This window comes from Coffea arabica, chromosome 4c (assembly GCF_036785885.1).
Source record: "Coffea arabica cultivar ET-39 chromosome 4c, Coffea Arabica ET-39 HiFi, whole genome shotgun sequence".
NCBI lineage: Eukaryota > Viridiplantae > Streptophyta > Magnoliopsida > Gentianales > Rubiaceae > Coffea > Coffea arabica.
In genome coordinates, this window is record NC_092316.1 from 6,004,436 (window position 1) to 6,028,776 (window position 24,341).

General features: G+C 36.8%; 2 protein-coding genes across 4 annotated transcripts; both read right to left on the reverse strand.

Annotated features, from left to right (window-relative positions):
• Window positions 1-7,910: 7,910 nt before the first annotated feature.
• LOC113739721 (protein ASPARTIC PROTEASE IN GUARD CELL 1-like) lies at window positions 7,911-10,223 on the reverse strand. The gene has a single exon (XM_072045737.1). It carries the CDS (start codon window positions 9,676-9,678, stop codon window positions 8,194-8,196), a length of 1,485 nt encoding a protein of 494 aa, XP_071901838.1. The 5' UTR covers window positions 9,679-10,223; the 3' UTR covers window positions 7,911-8,193.
• A 3,506-nt stretch (window positions 10,224-13,729) lies between these two features.
• On the reverse strand, window positions 13,730-24,200 carry LOC113738668 (actin-related protein 4-like). Of its 3 annotated transcripts, XM_072045740.1 has the most exons (21): window positions 24,062-24,200; window positions 23,829-23,920; window positions 22,795-22,941; window positions 22,633-22,706; window positions 21,969-22,049; window positions 21,294-21,354; window positions 21,014-21,063; window positions 20,760-20,773; window positions 20,234-20,280; window positions 18,995-19,072; window positions 18,831-18,884; window positions 18,062-18,115; window positions 17,918-17,978; window positions 17,370-17,421; window positions 17,053-17,119; window positions 15,851-15,913; window positions 15,690-15,752; window positions 15,039-15,101; window positions 14,670-14,734; window positions 14,142-14,210; window positions 13,730-14,051 (listed from the first exon to the last, which is right to left on the reverse strand). In XM_072045740.1, the coding sequence occupies exons 1-21, from the start codon at window positions 24,072-24,074 to the stop codon at window positions 14,006-14,008; spliced, it is 1,314 nt and encodes a 437-aa protein (XP_071901841.1). In that variant the 5' UTR covers window positions 24,075-24,200; the 3' UTR covers window positions 13,730-14,005. The 3 variants fall into 3 exon arrangements, with proteins under 3 accessions (XP_071901841.1, XP_071901839.1, XP_071901840.1); XM_072045738.1 differs by lacking the exons at window positions 13,730-14,051; window positions 14,142-14,210; window positions 14,670-14,734; ... (7 more) ...; window positions 18,831-18,884; window positions 20,760-20,773 and having other exon boundaries at window positions 20,234-20,287; XM_072045739.1 differs by lacking the exons at window positions 13,730-14,051; window positions 14,142-14,210; window positions 14,670-14,734; ... (8 more) ...; window positions 20,234-20,280; window positions 20,760-20,773.
• Between the last annotated feature and the right edge of the window lie 141 nt (window positions 24,201-24,341).

The window sequence follows — 24,341 nt, forward strand, 5'->3', positions numbered from 1 at the left end:
GTTTGTGGTTTTGGTGATGAGAAGTTTGGGAGATGAGCATGGGTTTATATGCACGTCGATCTGCATGGAGGGGTTGGTAAGATGAAGTTGCGTTCACATTCTTTTGTTTTAGGACACAACTAACGGATCCGGATAAGTTCAAATGTTCGATTACAGTAGAAAACTTTGGTTTTTCTTTATTACATTTTTTGTTTCCAATATGATTCTGTTCTACCCTATTCCATTTTTTATTATATTATTATTTTTTCTTCACAAAAATTATATGTTAATTCTTTTTAATTTTCTTACTATCAAATAACAACTAACTGACGCATACAAATGGTTTTCGAGGGTGTGGCAAGTGTGTGGCTCGACTGCAGGGTTACTGTGACTTCTTTTTTCCTGTAATCACGCCTTTGTTATCTAAAGTTAAGTGGGGCTGTGGATTAATGCAATTGCTAATAATTTTTCATAAAGCAATATTCTTTAAGGGCTTTGCATGCAAATTTTGTCCCTAAAGAGGTGCGGGACACAAGATGCGGCTCTTTAAGCTCACAAGCTCAGGCATATGGACCAGGTCCATATAAAAAAGTTTCCTGTGCAATATTCGAGAGGCTTTTCTATAACATAACCAAAGTTTTCCTTTTATAAATAAGGAATTTGGAATTTCATTTTTTTTTCCTTTTATATACAAGCTCGGGCTGTTTATAGAGTTTTTGACCAAAAGATTGTTATTCATAAAAGTTTTGAAATTGAAAAAACAGTTTGAGAAAAAGAAACGAAAAAACGCTGAGTTTGTTTGGATAAGAGTTTATTTGGATGATTTATTTGAGATATTTACTGTAGCACTTTTTATGATGTGATGTATGTGAGATAAAAAAGTGATTGGAAAGATAAAAAGGTGATTGGGATTTGTGAGAATAAATTTTGCAAATCAAATTATCTTTGTCCAAACAAACTCGCTGTTTCGTGGGAACTTCTTGCCCGAGGATCATTTATGCTTGCTGCAAAGATAATTTGGTTGATGACTTGATTTTTCAAGAAAAACTATTCACACAATAAAAAGTGCGTGCGATTATGCACAACTAGTGACAAAAGGAGAAGCCCATGCACGAGATTTAGGGCCTGTTTGGAACCTAAGTTTTTTGGGAGTTTGTCTAAAACTTTACTGTAGTGCACTGTAGAAGTTTTTGAAAAAATTTTGTAGAAGTTTTTGTAAGGTGAAAAACTTTTTTGTAGAAGTTTTTGTAAGATAAAAATTTTGTAAAAATTTTTGTAGGGTGAATTTTTTTTTTCCTTTTCTTTTTTTTCTTTCTTTCTTTTTTTCTCTCTCTTTCTTTTTTTTTCCCTTTTTCTTTTCTTTCCTCTCTTTCTTTTTCTTCTTCTTCCTTCCCCCTTCCGCCACCCCTCTCCTCCCTTTCCCCTTCTCCTCTTCTCTGCATTTCCCCCGCCAGCCCCCTTCCCCCTCCTCTCTGTACGCCATCCTCTCTGCCCCGCCACCCCCTCCCCCCGCCCGCCCTTCCCCCGCTGCCAGTCCCTCTGCCCCTTCCCCCGCCAGTCCCTCTCCCTTTCCCCCTCCCCTCTGCCCTACCACCCCCTCCCCTCGCCAGCCCTTCCCCCGCTGCCAATCCCTCTGCCCCTTCCCCATCCCCTCTGCCCCGCCACCCCCTCCCCCTGCCAGCCCTTTCCCCGCTGCCACGCCACCCCCTTCCCCTACTGCCGCGCCACCCCGTCTACCCCTTCCCTCTCCCCTCTGCATGCCACCCCCTCTGCCCCGCCACCCCCTTCCCCCGCCAGCCCTTTCCCCGCTAGCCCCTCTGTCCTGCCTCTTCCCCTTCCCCTGTGCCCCTTCCCTCGCTGCCCGGCCACCCCCTCCCCCCACCACCTCCCTGCCCCTTCCCCCTCCCATCTGCACGCCACCCCCTCTGCCCCGCCACCCCCCTCCAGTTTCCCCCTCCCTTGTTTCCCTTCCCATTTCCCGTTTCCCGCCACCCCCCTTCCTTGTTCCCCCATTTCCCCGTCAGCCATAGCGTAGGAAAGTAACTACTGCTGCTGCATAGTTCTGGGCTGTTTGGCTAGGGAGGGGAGGGGGAGAGGGGAGCGAAGGAGAGAGGAAGGGAGAAAGGAAGGAAAAAAAATTTTGGGAACGCTGACGCCGAAATAGGTGGCCGGCGCTAGAAACGGCGGCGGAGGTGGTGGCCGGCGATGAAAGTATGGTGGATGGGGTGGGGGAGAAAGAAGAAGAAAGATAGAAGTTTTTTTGTGTATTAGATATTTTGAAGTGTGTGGGTTAAAAAATTTGATAAATTTTTTTGGATTCCTGTAGCTAAAGTTGTTAAAAAATTTGTAGCTAAAAAACTTGGGCAAAAAACTCACTTCCAAACAGGCCCTTAGTTGCACTGCCATTTTTCCAGGCTAAGGAATAACTTGTAGGATTCTAGACCAAGCTAGCTAGGATTAATTAGGACTAGAAGAAATTGTTTCTTCCATAAATTCTATGCAAAGAGCTCTCTATACTAAGAAAATTATCTTTCTAGTTCGATAGTTGGGGGGTTATGGAGGTTTTGATGGGTATAATTCTCCTTGATGAGCAACTGACAAATTATGACGAATATAATGGAGAGGTTTTCTTCTTGTAGATATACCTAAATTGACACGACCGAGTATGTGTGGTTCATTTTGCTAGAAAAGGTAACTCAAGTATTAAATCAACAAAAACAATCAAGACTTAACATAACTCGCCAAATACTTGGATAGACTTGGTCCACCCACAAGATTATAGACCATGTGACCATAAACATCGCTATATCACTTCTTTGTGGAAGATTGTAAAGCAAAAGGGTAACATGATTTATTTATGTTTACAAGGCCTATTTTCAAGTGGTGGATGGGGTCTATGCAAGTCTTTGATAATTTACTTTAAATTAAAATGAAGACAGCAAGCTCTTGAGCTATCAACAATGTTTAGGGACATGGAGTCCTACGAAATGCCAAGGCAAGTATTTGGATAAATCTGATCTACTAACAAGGTTGTACACCATGCGACCATAAACATCTCCACTTACCAATGCCTAAAAAACTTTGCCAAATAGCAAATTGGCAATGCCTAAAAAATTTGTTTGGGCTGAAACCAATCAGCCTTGCTATGTTACATGCAAGTAGTGTTTTGCTAGCAATTATCTGGGGCCCGAAACAACGAGCCCAACTATAAAATCTTTCATAAAATTTCTTCTTCAAGTCATAGTGACTAACAAACTGTTTCAATTGCAATTTTTTCTAGTTTGTAAAAAAAAAAATATATATATATATATATATATATATATTGCAATGATTCGACGTAAATGAGATACAAAATATAAAAAATTATGTTCACAAGAAACGTAAAAATATTTTAGAATAAAGTCGAAATCCAAACAAGGCCAAATTTTTTTTTTTTTTTTTGAAGGAAAGGCCAAAGTTAACTGATAAAAAGAACTCGATTGATGGAACTTTTAATAAGAAAAGCATTATGAGCATGATTGGCTGAGATTGACAATAACGGTACTCTAGCATCTATCTACCCATCAATAATCAGAGAGCAATATTCATCATCAAATCAGAAAAGAATGATTTGACCGTGCTTGCACTAACTTTGTACCGGTACTTCTTGACATTCCGACAAGTGGACTTGAAAAAGTAACGTGAACTTCGGGCCAAGTCATCTGAAGGCGATAACGAACTGACGCGATGTCCAAACCAAAAGCGTTGGTCCGCCATGATCCCTGGTGCCCCAACATTTGTCATCTTTCCTTAGTGGTGGATATTTCGATTGGCAAATGTTCAATTTGGAATGCCATAATAATCCAAGGGAGTTTATTATCTTTGAAAATTTCCCAAGATTACGATAAATTTAATATCATTCTACCACAATACTTTTATTTATTTATTTATTTTCGGCATGTTATAGAACAGAGTGTCCTAACTTGGTGAATGCAAACTCCGAAGATTGAGGATAATTTCTGCAGCAAAAATGATCGCGCAAAGGGTTGTAAGAAGTTGGTAAGCTAACAGTATAATTGGATTTTCTTTGATATATATATATATATATGTGTGTGTGTGTGTGTGTGTGTTGATTGTTTTATAGACAAATAAAAAGAAAAGGAGAAACAAACTTTTTCTTTCAACGTTTCTGTAAGTACAATTTTTTCTCCATCGATAATAATTATGATAAAGTGAAAGAAATAAAATAAGTACAAATTTCAGAATCATGAAAGACAAGCTTACATGATGTGCATCACGAAAAGCAAGCTTGCATTTTCATATAAAACAACTTCCATCCATGATGTGCATCTCACATTGTAGATTTTAACGTGTGAAACTTTGACTTGCGACTTTCAATTGCATTTTCTCTTTTTCCAACCCTTGTGTAGTAGAAGAACAAAGGCACTGCATGATTTATCCTCGATATAACGTGCATGCATTTGTCAATCATCATCTTGATGGTTGATAATCTTGATTTCCTTTACTAATCAGATATTTACGGAAGTTAAACAAAGACAATCAAATATACATATTCTTATTTTTTTTTCTCTCTTTTGTATTTTTTCTTTCCCCTTTTCCCTCCTTTGTTTTCTCTATCTCTTTCTTCTTTCTTTACTTCTTTCGCTTTTCCACAAGAAGTCTCATCTCATTGATTGAATCTAAAAAAAAAGAAATTGTAGAGATCTATCTCCACTTCGAATGATCACAAATATTCATACCCCTTCCTCAAGACACCATTTTTTGAGCCTTCAATTCTTTTGCTTTTTTTACTTCCTATCCTAGCTTTTCATTTTATTCTCAAGAAACCATCACAAGATAATTTTGTGACCTAATAAATGATCATTAATTGCAATTTACAACTCATGGCATCGTACGAAAAGATCGAAACGTGGATTTTGGGGAGAAGGGAATTAGGCAGTGGAATGGTGGAGAAGTTATCTAGTGATACAAATGGCAATAAATGGTCATCAATAAGATGAGGTAACTATGTGACGGGTTTGTGCTCCTTAGATAAAATGAACTTTTTAGTTGAGATGCAGGGAGGAGAAAAGAAAGAAAAAACCAAAAAAAAAAAAACAAATAAAGAAGGGGAAAAAAGGAAAATCAAAAATCAAAATAACAAAAGGTTGATTTTGTCCATTAGAGGGTGAAATGATAAAAATAAAAGTTTAGGGACAAAATGAAAAGCGAGATATGCCTTAAGGGATTAATTGTAATTAATCCAAATATTAAATTTTTTAGGTTTCACAATCAAGTTGGACCCAGTTGCATGAGTGGTGGGCAGCAAATCACTGAAGCACCCCAATCCCGAAGAAAGAAAATTGACAGCGGAATCTTCTCTCTCTCTCTCTCTCTCTCTCTATATATATATATATATATATATATATCTTTGTGTTAAGTGAGATGGGATGGAATGCTCAGAAAATGATAATCAATCAGAGGAAAATAGCCGAAAAATCTCAACGTTCTTTGTCAATTCCATTTAGGGAAGCTAACGCCTAGTACAAGGAGTTTTTTTACGTATCAGTAGTACTAAGTGTACTTTGACTACTTTCATTAATTTCAGAGGAACATGCGACCTTCTTGCCGCTCTTCCTGATCCACTAAATTAAGCCCAGAGGAACAAAGAAGTACGTGACCTATTTAATTTTTTTTTTATTTCCCCCTTTGGAAATAAATGGCTGGTGGCTCAGATTTGAAACTGACAATCTTTTCTTTTCTTTTTCTTTTTTATTTTTTTTTTGGGTTCGGAAGCAAAAGACTATAATGCAACCTAGCTTAGAGTTTTTTTTTTTTTTTGTCATAAAACAAGTCTTTAATTTTCTCATTCTTCCTTTCTCGATCTGCTGAAGAAGCTCTAGTGAGATTATTACTACCCATAAAGCCATAAACATTTACTTTATTCTTTTCAAATTTAGTCTCTATCGACCCCATCTAGTCTGCATAATAGTTTCATTCTTTTAAGGGAAGTATAGGAATTTATGTGATTCGAAAAAAAAAACAGAGAGAGAGAGAGAGAAGAAAAGGAGTGATCAAGGAATCAAGCTCTTGCATCAAAATAATGCACTCCCAGAACAACAAAGAAAGCAGGTCCTACTAGTACGTACTGGGCATCATTTAATTGGTTAATGCTTCAAAATCATTTTATTGGTTTTGAAATAGTGGAGTGGGATTTAGGGGATGCATCCCCAATAATTCAATCTCTAAGTTTTAGGTCCCATTACTTCACTAAAAATACACTAGTAGTAGTGACAGCAACGAAGAAAGGGACAGACATTAGAAAAGAACAGAAATAGGGCGTAGATAAATGGGCATCCATCCACCTTCGGTGATAACAACACTTGCACATGCACAGATTTGCAGGTTGATAAATAAGCAATATGACAATAGCCTCTCTCTCTCTCTCTCTCAGCCAAGAAAGCATTTTCATAACCTGCAAATTCTTATTCTTAATCAGTCAACTCCCTTTATCCTGTCTCTATGTGTAATTCTATGATAGATTCAAATGATTTTTCATATACTGAGAAATGTTCTGCAGATTAATAACCAATCAAGATTTGCCAGTCAGTAAAGAAAATATGCTCTTCTCCCTTTCTGTTCTGTTAATCACAGCTCACTAGATTCTGTTGCAGACAAATTCTGCAACCAAGCATACGAAGCCTCCGGTACCAAGTTCGCACCACTTTTTCAAGTCATTTCGTTCTTTCCTTTTCTTTCTTTTCCCTGCTTTAAAGTGAGGTAACCATACCAACTAATCAATGGAGTTGGTCCAATTAATGGTCAGGAAAGGGCTCTTAGAGTTTTTCCTGCTGTCTCTCTGGTTCAGAGTTTGAATCTTGTGTACGTGGCAATAGAGGTGGAGAGACTATTGTTTTCTTGGCGCCATTCTGGGCGATCAAAAGTTCTGGGATATGATCAAGAAAGAAAGGTGACACAGACAAAAAGAGTATATTGAATCATTTGCCTTCCACTACAAAGCTATAGTACTAAACAGGTACCTTTGAGAACAATGATTATAGTATATGTTAAAGGAGTATTGGAGAATAATAACGACATCCACATACTCACCAATCCTGCTGCAGATTTTAAACATCATAGGAATGCTATTATTAGGTAATGCATCGCTATCAATTCACGTGAACTCTCCCTCACAAAAAACACAAATACAAACATCTCGAAAGAAAAGCTGAATGCATGAATGCAATTCATTGTACCAAGTTGCTGTGGCGTACACAATAATACAATATTGTGTACAAAAATCTATATATATATATATATGGTTATCAGAAGTCCTTGTCTTCTTTTTCCATCACTGTCCTGTGTCCATATTAGAGATTAGCAAAGCAAAAGTTGTAGGCCTGGTGGTCACCACCAGTCTTGGTAGAGACCCTTGATCTCCCACTAACTACCACTTTATGTGACAGACTGACTTAATTAGCTTTCTTCGATGAGATCTCGGACTCACGTTGAGTCCCTCTCCCTTTCCTCTAAATTAGGTTATAAAAATTTTACCGTTTTAAAAAAAAAAACAATGACACAATCACACTAGTCTTGGATGTGTCATAGAATCTATTACAAGGATGGAGAATTATAATAATAATAATAATGGCACAATCGCAAAGTTGAGGGAAAGCTTTATTATTATTTTTTCTTCCATTTTGATTCTTTTGCTTAAGAGGTCCGAAATCTCAACAGTACATCAGTAATTTTTATGAGCACGAGGGAAAAGAGATTTTTCAAGTAGCATGAAGATTAAGGTAAGCTTAGGCCAAAACAAGTGAATGGTGTAAATGTTGGGAATCTATTCTCTTGCGTATTCTTTCTCTAATTTAAACAACAAAAGCAATTTCTCTTCTGCAATCAAATTTTGTGCATTTCCAAATCAAGCAACTACCACTGAGGCGAGGAACTACAAAATTTATAACTTGCAGTATTAATTTCATAGGTGGAAATGGTGGGACCATTTCCATCCACCACAGGTCCATCAACATTTACACACAATTAATGTCCACCCATACTAACAATTAAAGTATGTATACTCCTCCTCACTCCTCACAGTTTCCAACTTTAATTCTGGAAAGCTTTTTCTTTTTTTTTTTTTTTTTTTTTTTTTGGGTAAACCTTAAATCTGCAATTACCAGCTTATAATTACGATTGAAATTTAAACACTAAATATTTGCACCAAATGTACTACTAACATTTATTGGGGCTAAAACCAAACTGCCTGTTAGCCAGGTCGAAACTGACACGTGTCCCTTGCTGCTGCACATTACCGATAATGGACAGTGAACTCGTCGGAGCAAATGCCAAACAAAATTTCCCCCGCCCATCAACCGGCACCAAGTAATTACTCGGCTTCAATGACAGCCTCTTCCCACTCGCAAACAAAAAAGACACCGTTGGAACCCTCACCGAACCGCCGACTGATGAAAAATCATAACACGTGTCGAACAAAGAGAACCCACTGGACGAAGGCAAATCTGATGCGTACTTCTTAAACGCATCGCGCAGCGCGTTATACGCCTGTGTATTCAACCGAGTCACAGCCGTTCCCGAGTCAACTATAACTCCTCCGCGCCCATTTCCGTCCACCTGGAAAACCGACGCCGGAATCGATAGAGTCTCGCCGCCGACATTTATCCCGACCATGTCCAGGTAATAAAATAGATCCAGTTTGGGGTTTCTAACCATCGAAGCAAAGACTGAGTCACCGGGTGGGGCTGAGTTAAAATCCAGAGTCGAAGACGAGCTGGAGTCGCGGTTCACTAAACAGTAAGAAAACGACGTCGCTCTCAGTCGGCCAGGCAATGATAAAGGGGCTCGAGCCAGTCCAACTAAGCCAGCCGCACCAACAAACAAGCCCACATTATCATGCCCGCATCCGATGGGTACGTCACTAACCGAACCCGAGTTCCCAAACGACACCGTATCAGTAGCTAAATCCCCCATCGTGTAGGACCCATCCCCGTAATTAATCTGATAAATACACTTCCCATCACTACACCCTGAAATCTGGAGCTGCGAGCATTCCTGTGCGGAGCAAGAAACGGTTCGGTAAGTCGATGACGAACTCGGGTCGAACATCGGGTCGGTTTGTTGGTAGCAGTCGGCGCAGGGCTGGCATTGGAGCCAGCTGAGGTCGCTTCCGGTGTCGATAACCATGTAGTATGATCTGCCTGGTCGACCCACGCCCATACGGGCAAAGTACTCTCCGCTTCCCTGACTTACCCCGGAAGTTAACGGCGTCTCCAGGTCCTCCGGTTGGACGGCGGTCGGAACCGGTTTGAGGTCCGCTTGGGTGTAGCCGGAGAGAGCGAACTCGAGCTTGGAGTTGAGAGAGTTAACTTGGGCCGAGTCACGGGCGATACGGGCGCGCGTGAGGGAAGAATAATCTTTGTGCTGCGGTTTTTTCACGGAAGCCCTTGGGTGCAGTGAAAATGAGAGAACCGAAGAGTTATGTTGTGCGGTGGCAGTGATGGTAGGCTTAGCTTCTTCTTCCTGCTGGGCTTGTGGGGTTTGAGTGAAAACTTGATGGGTTTTTTGGATAACGGCTGAAACATCAAAAATTTGGTAGCTGTTGTGTTGATGATCACGAATGGAATTCGAAACAGAGGTAAAGGAAAGCAAGAGAGCGAGAACTAAGAAGAAGGAGAGAATGGGGCTTGGAGTTTGAGCCATGTAGTCGTCGTTGTTGTGTTCTTGATAGGTTCAGAGGAGTGAGTTAAAGTGAGAGCTGGGAATGGGGCTTAAGTAAAGGACGTAAGGCAAAGGAGGGGCAGGGAAAGGACGGGGGAAGGGTTGGGGGGTCCTCAGGTCAGGGTTGTTTCCTGTTGAGGATGAGAACAAGAGGAGCATTTAAAGTTTGAAAGAAGCATGAAACCCGCTCTCTAAAGTTAATCCTCTTGACATTTTCCTTTTTCTTTTCTTTTTCAGGAGTTTGGGTATTGGTGGCAATGCATGGATTGGGCTTGGTTAACGCAATGGATTAATTTTCATTCATTTTTCGACCTTGATTATAGTAGTATTTTAGCTTTCGAGTTTGGATGTTTGATTAGGAAATCAACTTGTTGATTTTAAAGTGTGGCTAGTACGTCCAGTAACAGATCCGAGATCTAACTGTTTGGATAGGATATTATTTGAAACATTATTTAGCATAATTACTGTAATATTGTTTGTGATGTGATGTATGTGGGATAAAAAGGTGATTGAAAATATAAAAAGATGTGTTGAAAAATATGTTTATGATGAAAGCAAAATATTATTATTTGAGATAATTTCACTATCCACCGGACAAACCATTTGTTAATGAAGCCTCGTGCAAAGCTTGTCTTCTTGTTCTTTCGTGATTTCTTGTGAATCCCTTCTTGTTGTTTGCCTGGTTTTTTATTTGTGCTGCAGAGAAACTCCAGAGTCGAAACTCCTGTTGTTTTATTCACATTCTTTCTTTTTGAGCTATTCACAATCTTTCTACTTGATGCTTTTATCTTTTTTCTTGTCGGTTGAGTGCAAAGATGGTTGGTGCAAGTGATCTCTCTTCCCTCTGTCTATCTTTACTTAGATTTTTAAATTTTTAGTATGTTTCTTGTTAACACGAAAATTATTAATAGGTCTTTCAACCTTGTTAACACCTTGCAATTCCTAACTAAAAAATACATCGGCCAAGTGTTCAAAAGTTAAGAGATTAACTGGTTTTGTTATGTCAACAAAATGGTTCACAAGAGAAGGGCAATACTGAAATGAAATTATATTCTCTATCTACAAATGAGTTTTTTTTAATAATATATTTGAAATGGGTTGGCAATGTTACAAAAAAGTTAAAAATAAGGAAGGCAAGTGATTTTTTAAAGTTTAAAGGTGCTAAGTGAAATTGCCACAAACCTCAAGGGAGATTTCTGAAATTATTCCTGTAAAAAAATTACGTCTGGGCAAGGTTAACCTTGCATTTGCCGAGACCAATAAGTACTGAATTTAGTGAGATCTCCAGATGCCTGAAGGATGGACTATCATTGGCAATCGGCAAATAATGCAGTATGGCAGGGCAGTTGCTGCGAAGTAAATTGAAACGAAGGGAAAACCTTATACGCAGTAATGCAGGCAAGAATGTCATTATCCGTATGAACAATATAATCCAAAAAAGAAAAAGCCAAAAAGAGTTAATCCATTTTATATTTTTTCTGGAGAAAAAATATTAACCTAAGAGATTATTGCCAAGTCATCACATATATATATATCCTAAGACGTATAAAAAAGGGGAGTTGGCTGATATCTCATAAGAAGTGATGGTCCCGTGTGGGCACCATCAGTAGGTGGTTAATTATGGAATTTCACCTTGATGTTTGGGTGTTAGACAGATACGATGGTGTTGTTAGCTTACGTGGAAGCAATTAGGAGTTTCTGAAGTTGCATGTCTTGTACACTATAGTAAACAGCTTTTGCTAATGTACGAACTACCAAAATGTATGCACATATATTATAAACTATTGCCTTCCGTGAATTCACATAAAAGCTCCAAGTTTCGAGTTAATTTTCCTCAATCCTTGGCATTTGAACCTCTAATGCTATGCTTAAACCTGATATTTTTTTTTATCTGTTTAATAGTTGCATGAAATAATATACATGATTAAACTCATCTTTTTGCATTAAAGTAAAACTTTAGCATAGAAAAGTTACTCCTTTGAATATTTTACTAATGAATTAAAAAAAACTAGATCTTATCGTTAGTGACATGTATAAATTAAACTTATATATCTCAGTTTTCCCAAAAAAAAAAAGACTTATAGTCTTTAAAACAGCTCCTGAAATACAATAATTTAGTCTCATAAACTGTCCTATTTAATGTCTAACTATTTGTATTGTCAAATTTTTCTTTTCAATCTTCCATTGATTTCTCAACTATGAGATTGCATCTCCCAGATGATTGCAACTTACAAACTGTAATGTATTAGAAGTAAGTGTCTTGCACTCAAATAAATCCTCCAATTTATGAATACTTGGATAGTAAATTACCTGCCAAAATAAGAAAATTCCAAATTAGCTGTCTGCTGATTCCCTCTTCCTATTTGGTTTCCTAATGAATCAGTTTTGTTGAGCCAATAGATGCTATTCAAATACCATTTAAATTATTCTTAGTGACCACGTCCAATACCTTAATTGTCTAGGTTTTAATTAAGTATCGTTAAGCAAAATTGTTTTTTCAAAAATTATTACTCCTCAGAAATTTATTTGGATTTTCTCTGATTATTTTACAAGCATCACTAATCGATAAATACTCTTCCATTCTTTATAGCCACAAATTTTTTTTTTTTATGACTTTCATCTGGGCAACATCATGCATCGCATGATGCCCCAACAAACTAGTATATATATATATATATATATATATATATATATATATATGTATGTATGTATGTATATTTTGGGGAAGATGTTGCATTTTTTCCTGTTTCTCTTGCAACACTTGCCTATCTAAGGAAGAGCCACGTATTCTTATATGTCATGCTCCGATCATAATCAAGAAAGTGATTATTCATATCAACAATAGAATCTAAAAAAAAATGAAAAAGAGTTAATTCTCTTTATATTTTTCTTCAAAAAAATATTAACCTAACATATTATTATCAAGCCATGTCCTCGTGTGCGTGTGTGTATATATTTTTTTGGGAAGATGTTGCATTTTTTATGTTCCTCTTACAACACTTACCTATCTAAAGGAAGAGCCACATGTTCTTATTTGTCCAGCTTCGACCATAGCCAAGAAAGGGATTATATTATTTAAAATAATTATTGTAGCATTTTTTGTGATGTGATGTATGTGAGATAAAAAGATGATTGGAAATATAAAAAGGTGGGTTGAAAAATGTGTTTATGATACAAGCAATTTGAGATATTTTTGCTATCCAAACACTCCCATATAATCCGAAAAAAGAAAAAACAAAAAAAAAGTTAGTTCTTTTTTTCGTTTATTATCCAACCATGTCCTTGCATTATATATATATATATATATATATATATATATATATATGTTGCATTTTTTCTGTTCCTCTTTACCACACTTGCCAATCTAAGGAAGAGCCACGTGTTCTTGTTTGTCCAGCTTTGACCAGAGCCAAGAATGCTCAAAACCAATTTTAAAGCAGTAGAAGACGGAAGAGGTTTTAACTACTAAGAATATTGACTTGCATTGGAAATAAAATGACAGCTGCTTAGATGTTGGAATCAGAGCATGACCATTAGTACATTTTTAGTTGTTGGGGGAAATAGCTTTTAGCTTTCCAAGGCTGCACTTGCACCAAATCATTTCAGACTTTTACTCCCTCCGTCCCATTTTGATAGTCCTATATTCCTTTTTCATCTGTCCCAAAGTGTAATCCACTTTCCAATTGAAGAATGTAATTGTATTTTAATTTTTCTAAAATACCCTTATTCAATGTAAGTAATTATTACTATAAACCTACCCCATTTAATAAGAGTTATTCTTTTTTTACCATCAATTCAAATTCCCATAAAGTTGCACCATATTTAATATGAGGGTATTTTAGAAAAATAGCAATCTAAATTTACTTTTCCAACAAAGTTAACTACTTTTTCTTAAACTGTGTGAAAAAAGAAACAGGACTATCAAAGTGGGACGGAGGGAGTATTAAATTTAACACGCAGAAATTTAATCCCTCTTTCACTAAGTAATCCTGGAAGACAGCAACAAATCACCCCAAGTTTTAAAATGTCTGCGAGCGTAAAATTCTTCATGGTCACTTAGATAGCACGTCAATAATGTTGCTACACGAGCCCCAAACGGAGGATATTATAATCCCCACTAGGTAACATAATTATACAACATTAGCAACGATCCGCGAGAGGTACAGTATATATATAGTACATTGTTTGGGCGCCTATAGAGCAGGATATTAAAACCGAGCAACCCATACCGTCAGCAAACTAATCAAAGTGAAGTCAGCTCCATGAATTTCTGTCTAATGTGATAATTGTCCGCACCAGTCAAGTACTTTTACGGGCATTTTCTTTGAACATAAGAAGCTCCATGTTCCTCGAACCTGTTAATCAAGAGACAAAACGGATTGAATATGGGGAGAAAAAAGGAGAAAAGTTGAATATTGAAAGGTGGAGTGGATGTCAAAGCTTACTCAGACTTTGAAAACCACATTTGCTGAAAGGATCCAAGCGACGCCAATATACTCCCACCTATCCAAACACTGAATGCGACGAGTTAGTCAACGCGTAGGATGCTAACATGAATGCAAAGAAATATCCTCTTCAAGTTCAATCATAAAACAGAAGCAATTTGGTCTAAACATGCAGCTTTGGAGGAAGCACTGAGGCAAGGAATACAGGAATGAAACAAAAGCATATCTGCCAGTTACCAACATGATTTACCCTCTCGATATGGCGAATTCCTAAGTGACACGTAACATCAATGCTGTAACCTAATGGCTTTTCTATTGAGCCGCCTCCCAAAGAGATGCCGATTTATATAACAATTCCCAATGTTCAACCTGAAAATTTGGTTCTAGAAGAAATGAAAATAACATGGGAAGGAAAGGACAACAGCAATCTACATCCACCCATCTACAAATGCAGAAGATAGAACACATTGATTTCCATTTTTCATTTTTTTTAAAAAAAATTTTTTCCCATCAAGCAAGTTAGTCTACCTGAATCTCCTTTCTGTTGCATTTCCACTTGCCAAAACTTTCACTCTAGCAGCTTGAGGAGATTCCTGCAAACGGTAGACCCAGACATAAGAAAAATCTCAAGCATTAACTAAAACCACTGGACAAACTTGAATCATCACGTTGCAATAAGCTGTGCATTCTCTCAACATTAAGCATTTGATGTCAGAAATAACTAGATAGCCACATATCTGATCTTTTCTTCCTTCCCTTTCTTTCATCTTTTCCTTCATCACACAACTTTGGGCTTCTGAGTTTCCTTTTTATTTTCCCTCTCCTCTTTTGGGGAGAGTACCAGAACAAGGACTTCTTTTTCTTTTAAATACAGAAATCTGACTGAAAAAAACCTACCTCTAGCAAGTCTTTCTCCAGCCGTTCCTTTAACTGTTGCATGGATGCAGTGCCACCAGCAAGCTGTGTAAGGTTGAAATCAAATCAGATACTATATGATCCACTCTTCTAAGTACAAGATATGTTTCCTAAAGACAACACAAAAGGTAACTATGCAAATACAATGATCTGGGGGACAGAACATAAACTGGAGTGGAAGACATCATCTTTTAAGAGTCATTGAGCTAAAACAAGCTTAAAAAGAAGTTAGCAAAACCTAAATATAACAGCAGGAATCCTTGATGTGCATCTGCACTGAAAAAAGGACAAAAAATAATATCCCGCTACTATAGGAATATCATCAGAGTGAAAAAGTAGGAATTAAGTAAGATGTCTGAGTTCGTGGAGAGAGGCAAATTTATTGGGACGCAGCCAATTATGCATAAATACTATGAAGAGAATATATGGGAAGCTGGAAATCCAAGGAAAAAGGGGAACAGCTGCAATGAAGCACTACATACAAGGTTTACCTCACTAAAATTGCAGAGATTTTTGATAACCAACAGGGGAAAAAATAATTTATTGTCGACAGAAAAAAAAAGTCTAGATAACAGCCTTATACATTTTGGTGTAATTAAGGTACTTATTCACATTGAAGGGTTGAAAATTTACCAGTATACTGCTGAAGAGTTCTCTCCTAATATCCACATCACACTTATTTATGCTCTCCAAGACCTGAAGAATTTTAGAAGGATATATTGTAAAAGTAAAAAGAGAATAATGGTAGCTAGATCCCCAGCTCATGGATAAAAGTGCAAAATGACAGGAATTACCATTTGTGGCAGGCCACAAACAGAAGGAGCAGTCTCGGCAAAATTCTCCATACCAGGAATAGTCTGACAGATTAGATCATGTCAATAAATGGAATTTCAAATCAAACCAAAAGCAATCAAGAGAATTCAAAATGCATCATTTGTCAAAAAAACTCATCAGCATCATTTGTCAAAATGCATCATTTGTTTCTCTAGTTATTTGATAATTTGAACCAAGACAGTATATTAGTTAATCTAAACTCATCAGCATAAAGGTCTCTAAAAGTAGCCCATGCAATGAGGCGTATGTTTAGGCAATTCCGGTCAGTGCTAAACAAGTCTAATATAGCAGCAAACCTCATCGCTTCTTGTCTTTATAAGCAAGATTTATTGGACAATGAATGTTCCAACAAATGATGAGAAAGACCTCTTAAAGGCTAGAGCAGGAAACTGCCACAAGCACTTACTTATTCTTTGCTACATGTGCATTTTCAGACCATCTTTATTTTCCAATGGCAATTAATAAAGTCCTAAAAGCCTGGCCAAGAAAAGGATATCCATGTTGAGCCAAAAAATTTGAGCTATGATTCTCCAACCGTGCACGGTTTAAGAGATCTGCATACTTAAGAATATGACGCTTGAATTTCAAAGCAGAGAAGAAAGGTAAAAGTTTAACTTGCATATGTCACGACAAGCTCCACATGTTCTGAGAACATGAAAATAACTAAATCCAATTGGAAGAACATTTGAGGTTGAAAAATATAAAATTACAAATCTAGCTATAAGCTTCAACTCTTAGGGAGGAGAATTGGTCAAACAAATTTATAATTTTTGTTCAAGGATTAGATTATCTTAGTAACCTCGTGCTGTGCAATATACATAAGCCCAGGATACTCTGCTACTTTCATGTGATGTAGATACTTAAACTATTTGTCAAGTCAGTGAAAGACAAACATGATGAAAATCATAGGGGACAAGGGACAGTCGAGAGGTAAAGCATAATGCAAAGAAAAATGCATTTTTTTCTTTCAATCTGGGATACATGTATGCTATACTTCCCCCTTGAGCAAAAGCACAAAAATCTCATAATACTAAGCTCAAAATAATAGCACGTAAAAAAAAAATACTCCAAAAGGCTTGCAGATTATGTAAACCTGAAGAGTCAAATTTGTACATCATGATTATAAATGGAAAAGCGGCATAGGAAAAAGTTTCAAAACCACCTGAGCCAAGGATGGGTTGAAAAGAATATCAGGTGTCTTGAATCTGTCGGCTCCAATTTCTATTGTCCTGGATTAATAAACAATGAACTTAGATGAGAAGGAAGTGCCAGTAAGAAAATAGAAATACAGAGAAAGCTATGAGATACAGTAAGACCTAGATTATCAATGGCCTTATTATATATCACCCCAGGTAAATCATGAAAAAGTTAATGGGACAAGAACAACTCATTAAGATGTATCACTTACAGATTCTAAAAATGTCTATATCCTGTAAAAAACTTTCAAGCTAGAAACAAGGCTTTAATAACAAAACTTACTGTCCATCAGGAAGCTCGTAAGATGTCATTGGTATGTTCGAGTATGAACTATCTGCAAAGAATAAAAAACCAAGATTATTTGCAAGTGCTTTTGTTATTGCACTACAATTAACATGATGAAACCACTATAAATAGGAGCACATCTTACATGATCAACTAATTATAAAGCATTAGCCAGATTCCTGAACAAAGATAGGAAGGAAGTTGGCAGTGGGTCTGCTGGATTAAATAATAAAGTAAAAGATTATGGCATGTGCTAAAGAGAAGCATTAGCCTTTTTGTTGGATCATGACGACTTGTAATACAGTAATGTTAAAGATTGCTCTATCCCTACGCAATTTTCACAAGTGATATTATTGGTAGATGCCCTTGTTCATGTACACTTTCTAAGTACTCAGACTTGGCTCTTACTGTGTACAGGGACTCCCCTGAAAAATAGTATGCACACTTTCTATACTCTTCTATCCTAGGTTATATTTATTCCCAATAATGAGTCAATAAATGCAAGATCAAATGAAGTTTAAACAATGCACCAAAGCAGTACTAACCATCATATGGAGTATCAGGAGCTCGACATACACATTCTTTGATATCACTAGCAATTACTCTCTGTTAAAAGAAAGCCACATTCAGTAGCAGAAGAAAAAAGGGTACAAGTACAGAATAAATGTAGATTTTGGTCAGTCAGTAACCTGGCAATAGAGTTTGTAACTCTCAGTTGTATTTGGAAAATCAAGATCTACTGTCTGTAAGACTCAATGAACAATCCATACAATGTAATAAGAACCACAAGCATGGTAATCAGTAAAATCAGTACAATATTAAGCCTTCAGAGAAAAGAAAGTAGAAATTAATTACATTAGCTTCAGTTTACAACCTTGTTTAGTATTTACTTTAACAGCTTTGCCTATGACATACACAAGTATTTAAAATAGTAAATATCTGTAATCACTTGATTCCACACTGGAAATGTCAAAAATATAACCAGTAAGCTTTTCCATTGTTTAAGCTTTTAAGAAGACTTGCTATTTAACATCATAAGCATAGGTTAAAGGTACAGCCACCTCATGCTTGCACTCCATACACCTGTTAAAACTCAAATAAAAGCCACATTTGTGGAGCTTTTAGAGAAAAAAATAAAGCAGATCGTTCTCTGGAGACCAGATTAGCATTTCGCAAGGCTGTACAATGAAATAAAGACATTGTAAGACAACATTTAGTAAGGCTTGAGGAGGAGTTCATTGTGATGATCACTTCAAAGAAAGGGGAAGATAAAGCACGTAAAGCAACATTATTGTTAATTTTAAGTACAGACTATCAACTTATTTAGTTATCTACTGCAGAAGGTGGAAGAAGAAATTTCCAAACAATTTCTCCAGAAGCAGAATAATGTCTACAATTGTGGTAGTGATATAGAGGTAAAATGTTAAAAAACATTCATAATATAACAGGAAAAATCACCTGAAATTCTCCAGGCCGCATTTCCTTTCTTCTGAATGCGTAGCGAGGTTTTATCTGAAATGAAAATAGGAGAACCAAGAGATTGTACAAGGATAGAATAGTCAGATAATCATGATCAGATATTTAAGAGCATATAGTATTATTCATTCAGTGAAAGAACTCACAGTAAGGCCTTTGCTTTCCAAACTTTTCATCAAGCAATCAGTAAGGAATTCTCCGCCAATAGGAGATGTTGCCACAGCCTATGCAACAAAATAGAAACTTAGAAAATATCTCTAAAAGACGAAGAAAACTATAAACTGGGCTATCTTTACAAGAATTGGGAAGGTGTAAATTAGAAAGGAATACTCCATCCAAATAAATGCTCATATTAATTGTTTGCAATAATCTAATGAATTTAGATATCCAGATGTATACTTCATCCAGTATAACCATTGGACATCCACTAGAAACAAATTGAAAGCAGACAAGCCTTGCAAACAGTGTAGGTAAGGCTTTACAGGTTTATTCAAACAGCAGAAACATATGAATGTGTACGTCTTATGCCAACTAGCACGCAAGATATGCAACTATTGCTACGTGAATCACACAATTTCAATTCTTCAGACTTTGCCTACAAACAACCCCCCAAAAATGAACTTCAATTCTCCACTTTTTACTGACCACTAGTTCTTTGACAACAATATATCTCATCTCAGAGCTCCACCTGTATTAATGCTATTTCACCTTTGGAACTCAGAAATCAAACCATGTACTGCAATAAAGCTTTAAGCATCAGAAAAACTATATTTGTTGCAATACCATTGGGATCCTTCACATTTGCAATGGTTACTATGTGCATATCAATCAACAGTACAACTAGACAACAACCGAGTAAATCACCAAGTTGTGGTAATTTTGAAGAAGATTTCTCAAATAGTGAGAGTTCTGAAGCAACGCATTCACTGAATGCGTCTTTTAAACAACAAATTCAATAAATGTATTCTTCCAGGGAAAAAATGCATAAACAAATAAAAGAGCGTATTATGCGAATGCATCTTTTAAGGAAACAACACATTCACTAAGTACGTTTTTCACCCTTTGGGAAGAGGTTTGAAAAACACCATCTTTTGGGAATTAATTTTAAAACATCACACCTTTTGGGAATTTCCTAGACAACAACTGGACAACAGAATATGAAACTCAGGACAAAAAGGTTTTAGTCAATTAAAAATCCAAGTTATTCCATAAGAAGTAGCTCAAAAAAAAGCTACAAAAGACATGGATTAACACATTAACAAAGTTAAAAGAAGATCACTGGAGTTGGGTGTACAATGATCTCACTACCAAAAACCTCCAACATAGTAAGGTCAAAGTCAGTGCTAGTATCCATCTGCAGTTTCTACATAGATCAAGAGGAGTACCTTTTGAAGTACATATCCATCATGTACAGGAGCGACTGTAGTTGATCCTCGCCACTGAATCAATTAGCACAACCAATAAGTGCCCATTTTAATCAAGGTCAAATAAGCATAAAATTTAATTGATCGACAAGAAAAATCAGGAAAAAAGCAACTTCATTATGGTAGAAAACAGAATATGATCCAGCACAGTAGTAAAGAGAAAAGAAAACACAAGATTGAGGGATTGTTCTTTTGTTTTCCGCAAAACACTCTAAAGACTACAAATGCATGAAAAAACTTAAAGTAAGAAATTATTCCTCAGAAGTTTTACAGAGCTAGGATTGAGTTGCATGCTGAAATTACCATGGGACTGTTTTTCTGGTTTTTGTTCTTCCCCAGCAAACATTTGACTGAGAAAGTGAAGGTTCACATCTTATTCTTTTCAAGCAAACTCTGCATGACGCTTCTCAAAATGATCCTAAATACTAGACAAGAATGATTTATAGATCAAGAGGTTGTGCTTGTCGAAGACAATTTCTAACAAAACCACCTGAGATACCACTACTTGTCACACCAATATCTGATGTCTGCAACTTTTTACGAACTCCAGGAGTCATAGAAAAGGACGAGAATAAGGTGAAAGAAGTATGCATGCAAAATATAGAAGCAACATCTTGGAAATGGGTAAACAAATTTAACTTGGAATATAGTAGGATAGTGCGGTAATCACACAAACTAGAATTTAAAATACTGCATTGAATGGACAGTAAAAGTAATTGGCATGCATAAGAAAACTCTTACCTATCAACAACTAAAGAGGTTGCACGTCCAGATGCAAAGGCCGTAAGAACCTGGCATTTGAAAATTGCAGTGAATAACTAGCAAAACACAGACAAAATGATTTTTTAAAAGCATATGAAGGGAAACCAGGCATTTGAAAATAGCAGCCAATAATTAGCAAAACATAGACAAATTTATTTCTTGGAAGTTTATGAAGGGAAACACTGGCTGTAGCATACTTCATCATAGATTGACATAAATAGTTACAAGTACCAGTTGGAAACTGAATAGAGGAACTCACCGCATTTTTAGCCAAGAACAATGCAGGAACCTGGTACTTTTCAAACATAATCTCTGCTGACCTGTCAGATACCTAGTCAGTTTCTTTAGTGCCGGAGATTAGACAGAACTTTTCCAAAAGCTAACTCATAGAAGCAACACAGGGACACCAAATAATCTAAAATCACTTTAAAAAAAAACACAAAACATTGTATTGCATACAAGAACATGGAAAAAGGACTGGCAAAAGGGGATAATTCAGCAGATCTACTTAGGTGCTACGAGCCCAAGGAGAAGAGCATTTTTGTTTAGACAGCCACATGGAATACCACCATCTCCTTTCTTATGTCTCTCAAAATAATGGGAAATGGAAGAAAAGTACTTACATCTCAAATGACTGAAATCTCAAATGACTGAAATCTCAAAAGAAGAGAGACAAAAATAACCAGAGCTTACCTTGCAAAGACAGACTTATCCACCCATACCCCCCAAAATTATATGAGAAAAATTTAACTTATAAATCAAGCATCACCACTATATTAGAAAATTACTAACACTAATCTTTTGGAGCAAGAAGCAAAAGGACCTTCCAGGTCACATGTATGAGAGATGTCATGCAAGTAATAAAACATATAGGCATTTAAAGGACTAAAGAAGGATCCATAACGGGATTCTGAATTTTTGATTATCATCTCACTTTTCTCTCTGTTGTTGAGAATTAGCACATGGCTCAGCAAGCAGCATGGGATGCTCTTTAGGATCAATCAAGAGGCATTCCCTACAAATGACAAAGCAAGTGATAGTATGAATTATGAATTATAGTATTCATTGAATGGTAGAGATGGCTGTACCATTCAAAAACAATGCGGAGATGCACAATTAAGAGAAAAAAGGAAAAACACATTTTTCCACAAGCAGTGCATGACAATGGAAAGGATGGGATGTATTTATCCATAGCTGAAGACAATACACCAGCACATAAAAGCTCCCCTTTTCTCCTGTCTTCTAGTAAATCTAAATGAATTCTAGAATACGAAAACAATTATTCCACTAAAGTGGTATCAGTCTGACGATGAGAAGAAGTACAAGATTAGTTACATATATTATCTAGGACCTCCAAGATGAGAATCAAAATATTAAAGATTTGAACAGAGCTGGATGTGTTGAAATTATTTAAGTTGAATTGGCTATTACTCCCCGCCAATATGCTATTCATAAATTTTCCCTATTGCTAAGGTCTGATCCATTTAGTAAGCAAACCATTGTTGCATCCCTTGTAACTACTAAGCAGGTGATGCAGCACAGAGATTCCATATGCTTAGAATACAATTTGAACCAAATGAATACGCAAATTTGATTACTTGAAGGCATGATCCCATATGCTTTCAACAATTTCCCAATCAGCAACTATCCCATCCTTAATTGGAGATAGGACCTGAGAAAATAGAATATCACAAGCTCAATAAGAAAAGAGGTTGAACGTGCAAGCCAAAACCTATCTAAAAGATGTTCTTCTGACTGACCTCCACGTGATCCCGGCGGAATCCCAAGGCTTGGGATCCTACGTATAACTTTCGCTTAGCCTTGGATTTAGAATCTGGAACAGATCCAGAATTCTTGTCTGGATTATCCGGCTCATCAACTTCCATTTGATCAATTGATCCAATAACCTTATACAATACAAATCTTATGTCAGCTGTTTACTGTGCATCCATTAGACGCTACATTCACCAGTATGTTTTAGAAGCATCAGTTATCCTGTATTTAATCTCCATCAAGCTTCACATTCACGATAAAGAAAAGTCTTCATTAAGATTCTAGAACCAATGTAACAACCTGATAAATGATCAAATAGTTGATGCATCATTTTACCAAAACAAGACCCTTTTCCTTCAAAGACCCCTCGTGTAGCAATATGGTGAATATCAGAAAAGTGACGTCCATAATTCTGCCATATGTTCGACATTTAAACCTTCAATCTTTAGTATAGATCCCCTTGCAATCTATAGCAAGTTGGCACTTCAATTTTCCTTCCATGCATAAAATCCATTTTATTCAACTGCCTTGTCAAAAAAAATCTCCTTAAAGAGCCAAAAGAAAGTAAATTGAAGAAAAATTAGCACTATCCACAATGGCAAAAGTAAAACAACACAACAACTTAATCCCCCTGTATATGTTCACAATCAACTTCTTAGGTTGGTCTGTCCTATGGTTAGTTCTTTTTTCTTAAACTGTAGGTTCAGTTCCTTGTAACCATGATTCCACGTTCCAACCTTTAAAATCTCCCAGTGTAAGATGTTCACATCCAACAAACGAGGACCAAAAGAAAAAGAAGAACGACGACTATCAAAATCAAACTTTAATGGTTACATTAAGAAGAAACTCGAATGAGATTAACATAAATCAGGTGCAAAAGAAGGTAAAACAAAAAATTCAAACTTGGAGAAAAATTCAGCTCCAGAATAGTAAAATTCTAGCCACATTGCAAAATCATGATAATAAATGCAGTAAATTCGCGAATATATTGAGCTGAAATAGACTACTAGCAATGGCTTACCGAAGGAAAGACGGCTTTCGGAGCATCTTCGCCGGCATAACCAGCTTTGCAAGTGTGTGAGCCTAAGTCCACCACTATAGCTGATACCTCATCTTTTTTTTTATATACATAGCAGAGAAAAACGCACGTAAATAAAACAAATTTAAACCGGTACATAGTGAAGTCAGTGCTAGCGAGTGCCTGAGCCTGTAAGTGTGTGTTCTACGTGAGTGAGAAAGATAGAACGATACTACCTCCGCCGTACATTGTTGCAGGGCTAAATTGGGCGGAGTTCCGATTTGATTGGGGAGTTTGGTCTTTGGTTTCTTTGCTTTCCGAGCTTCGTACTCTACTGCGAGGGGGGCTTTGGTTGGGGTTTTGAAAATAATCAGGCAGTAGAACAATAGCGAGTCTTCTACTCTTCTTTCGGCTGGTCGGATCAGTAACGGGTCGGGTCGGGTGTGTTTAATTTTGAAGATTTTTTTAGTGGCAAAGAATTGGGTGATGAATTCCTTTTTTTTTTTACCCATAAAG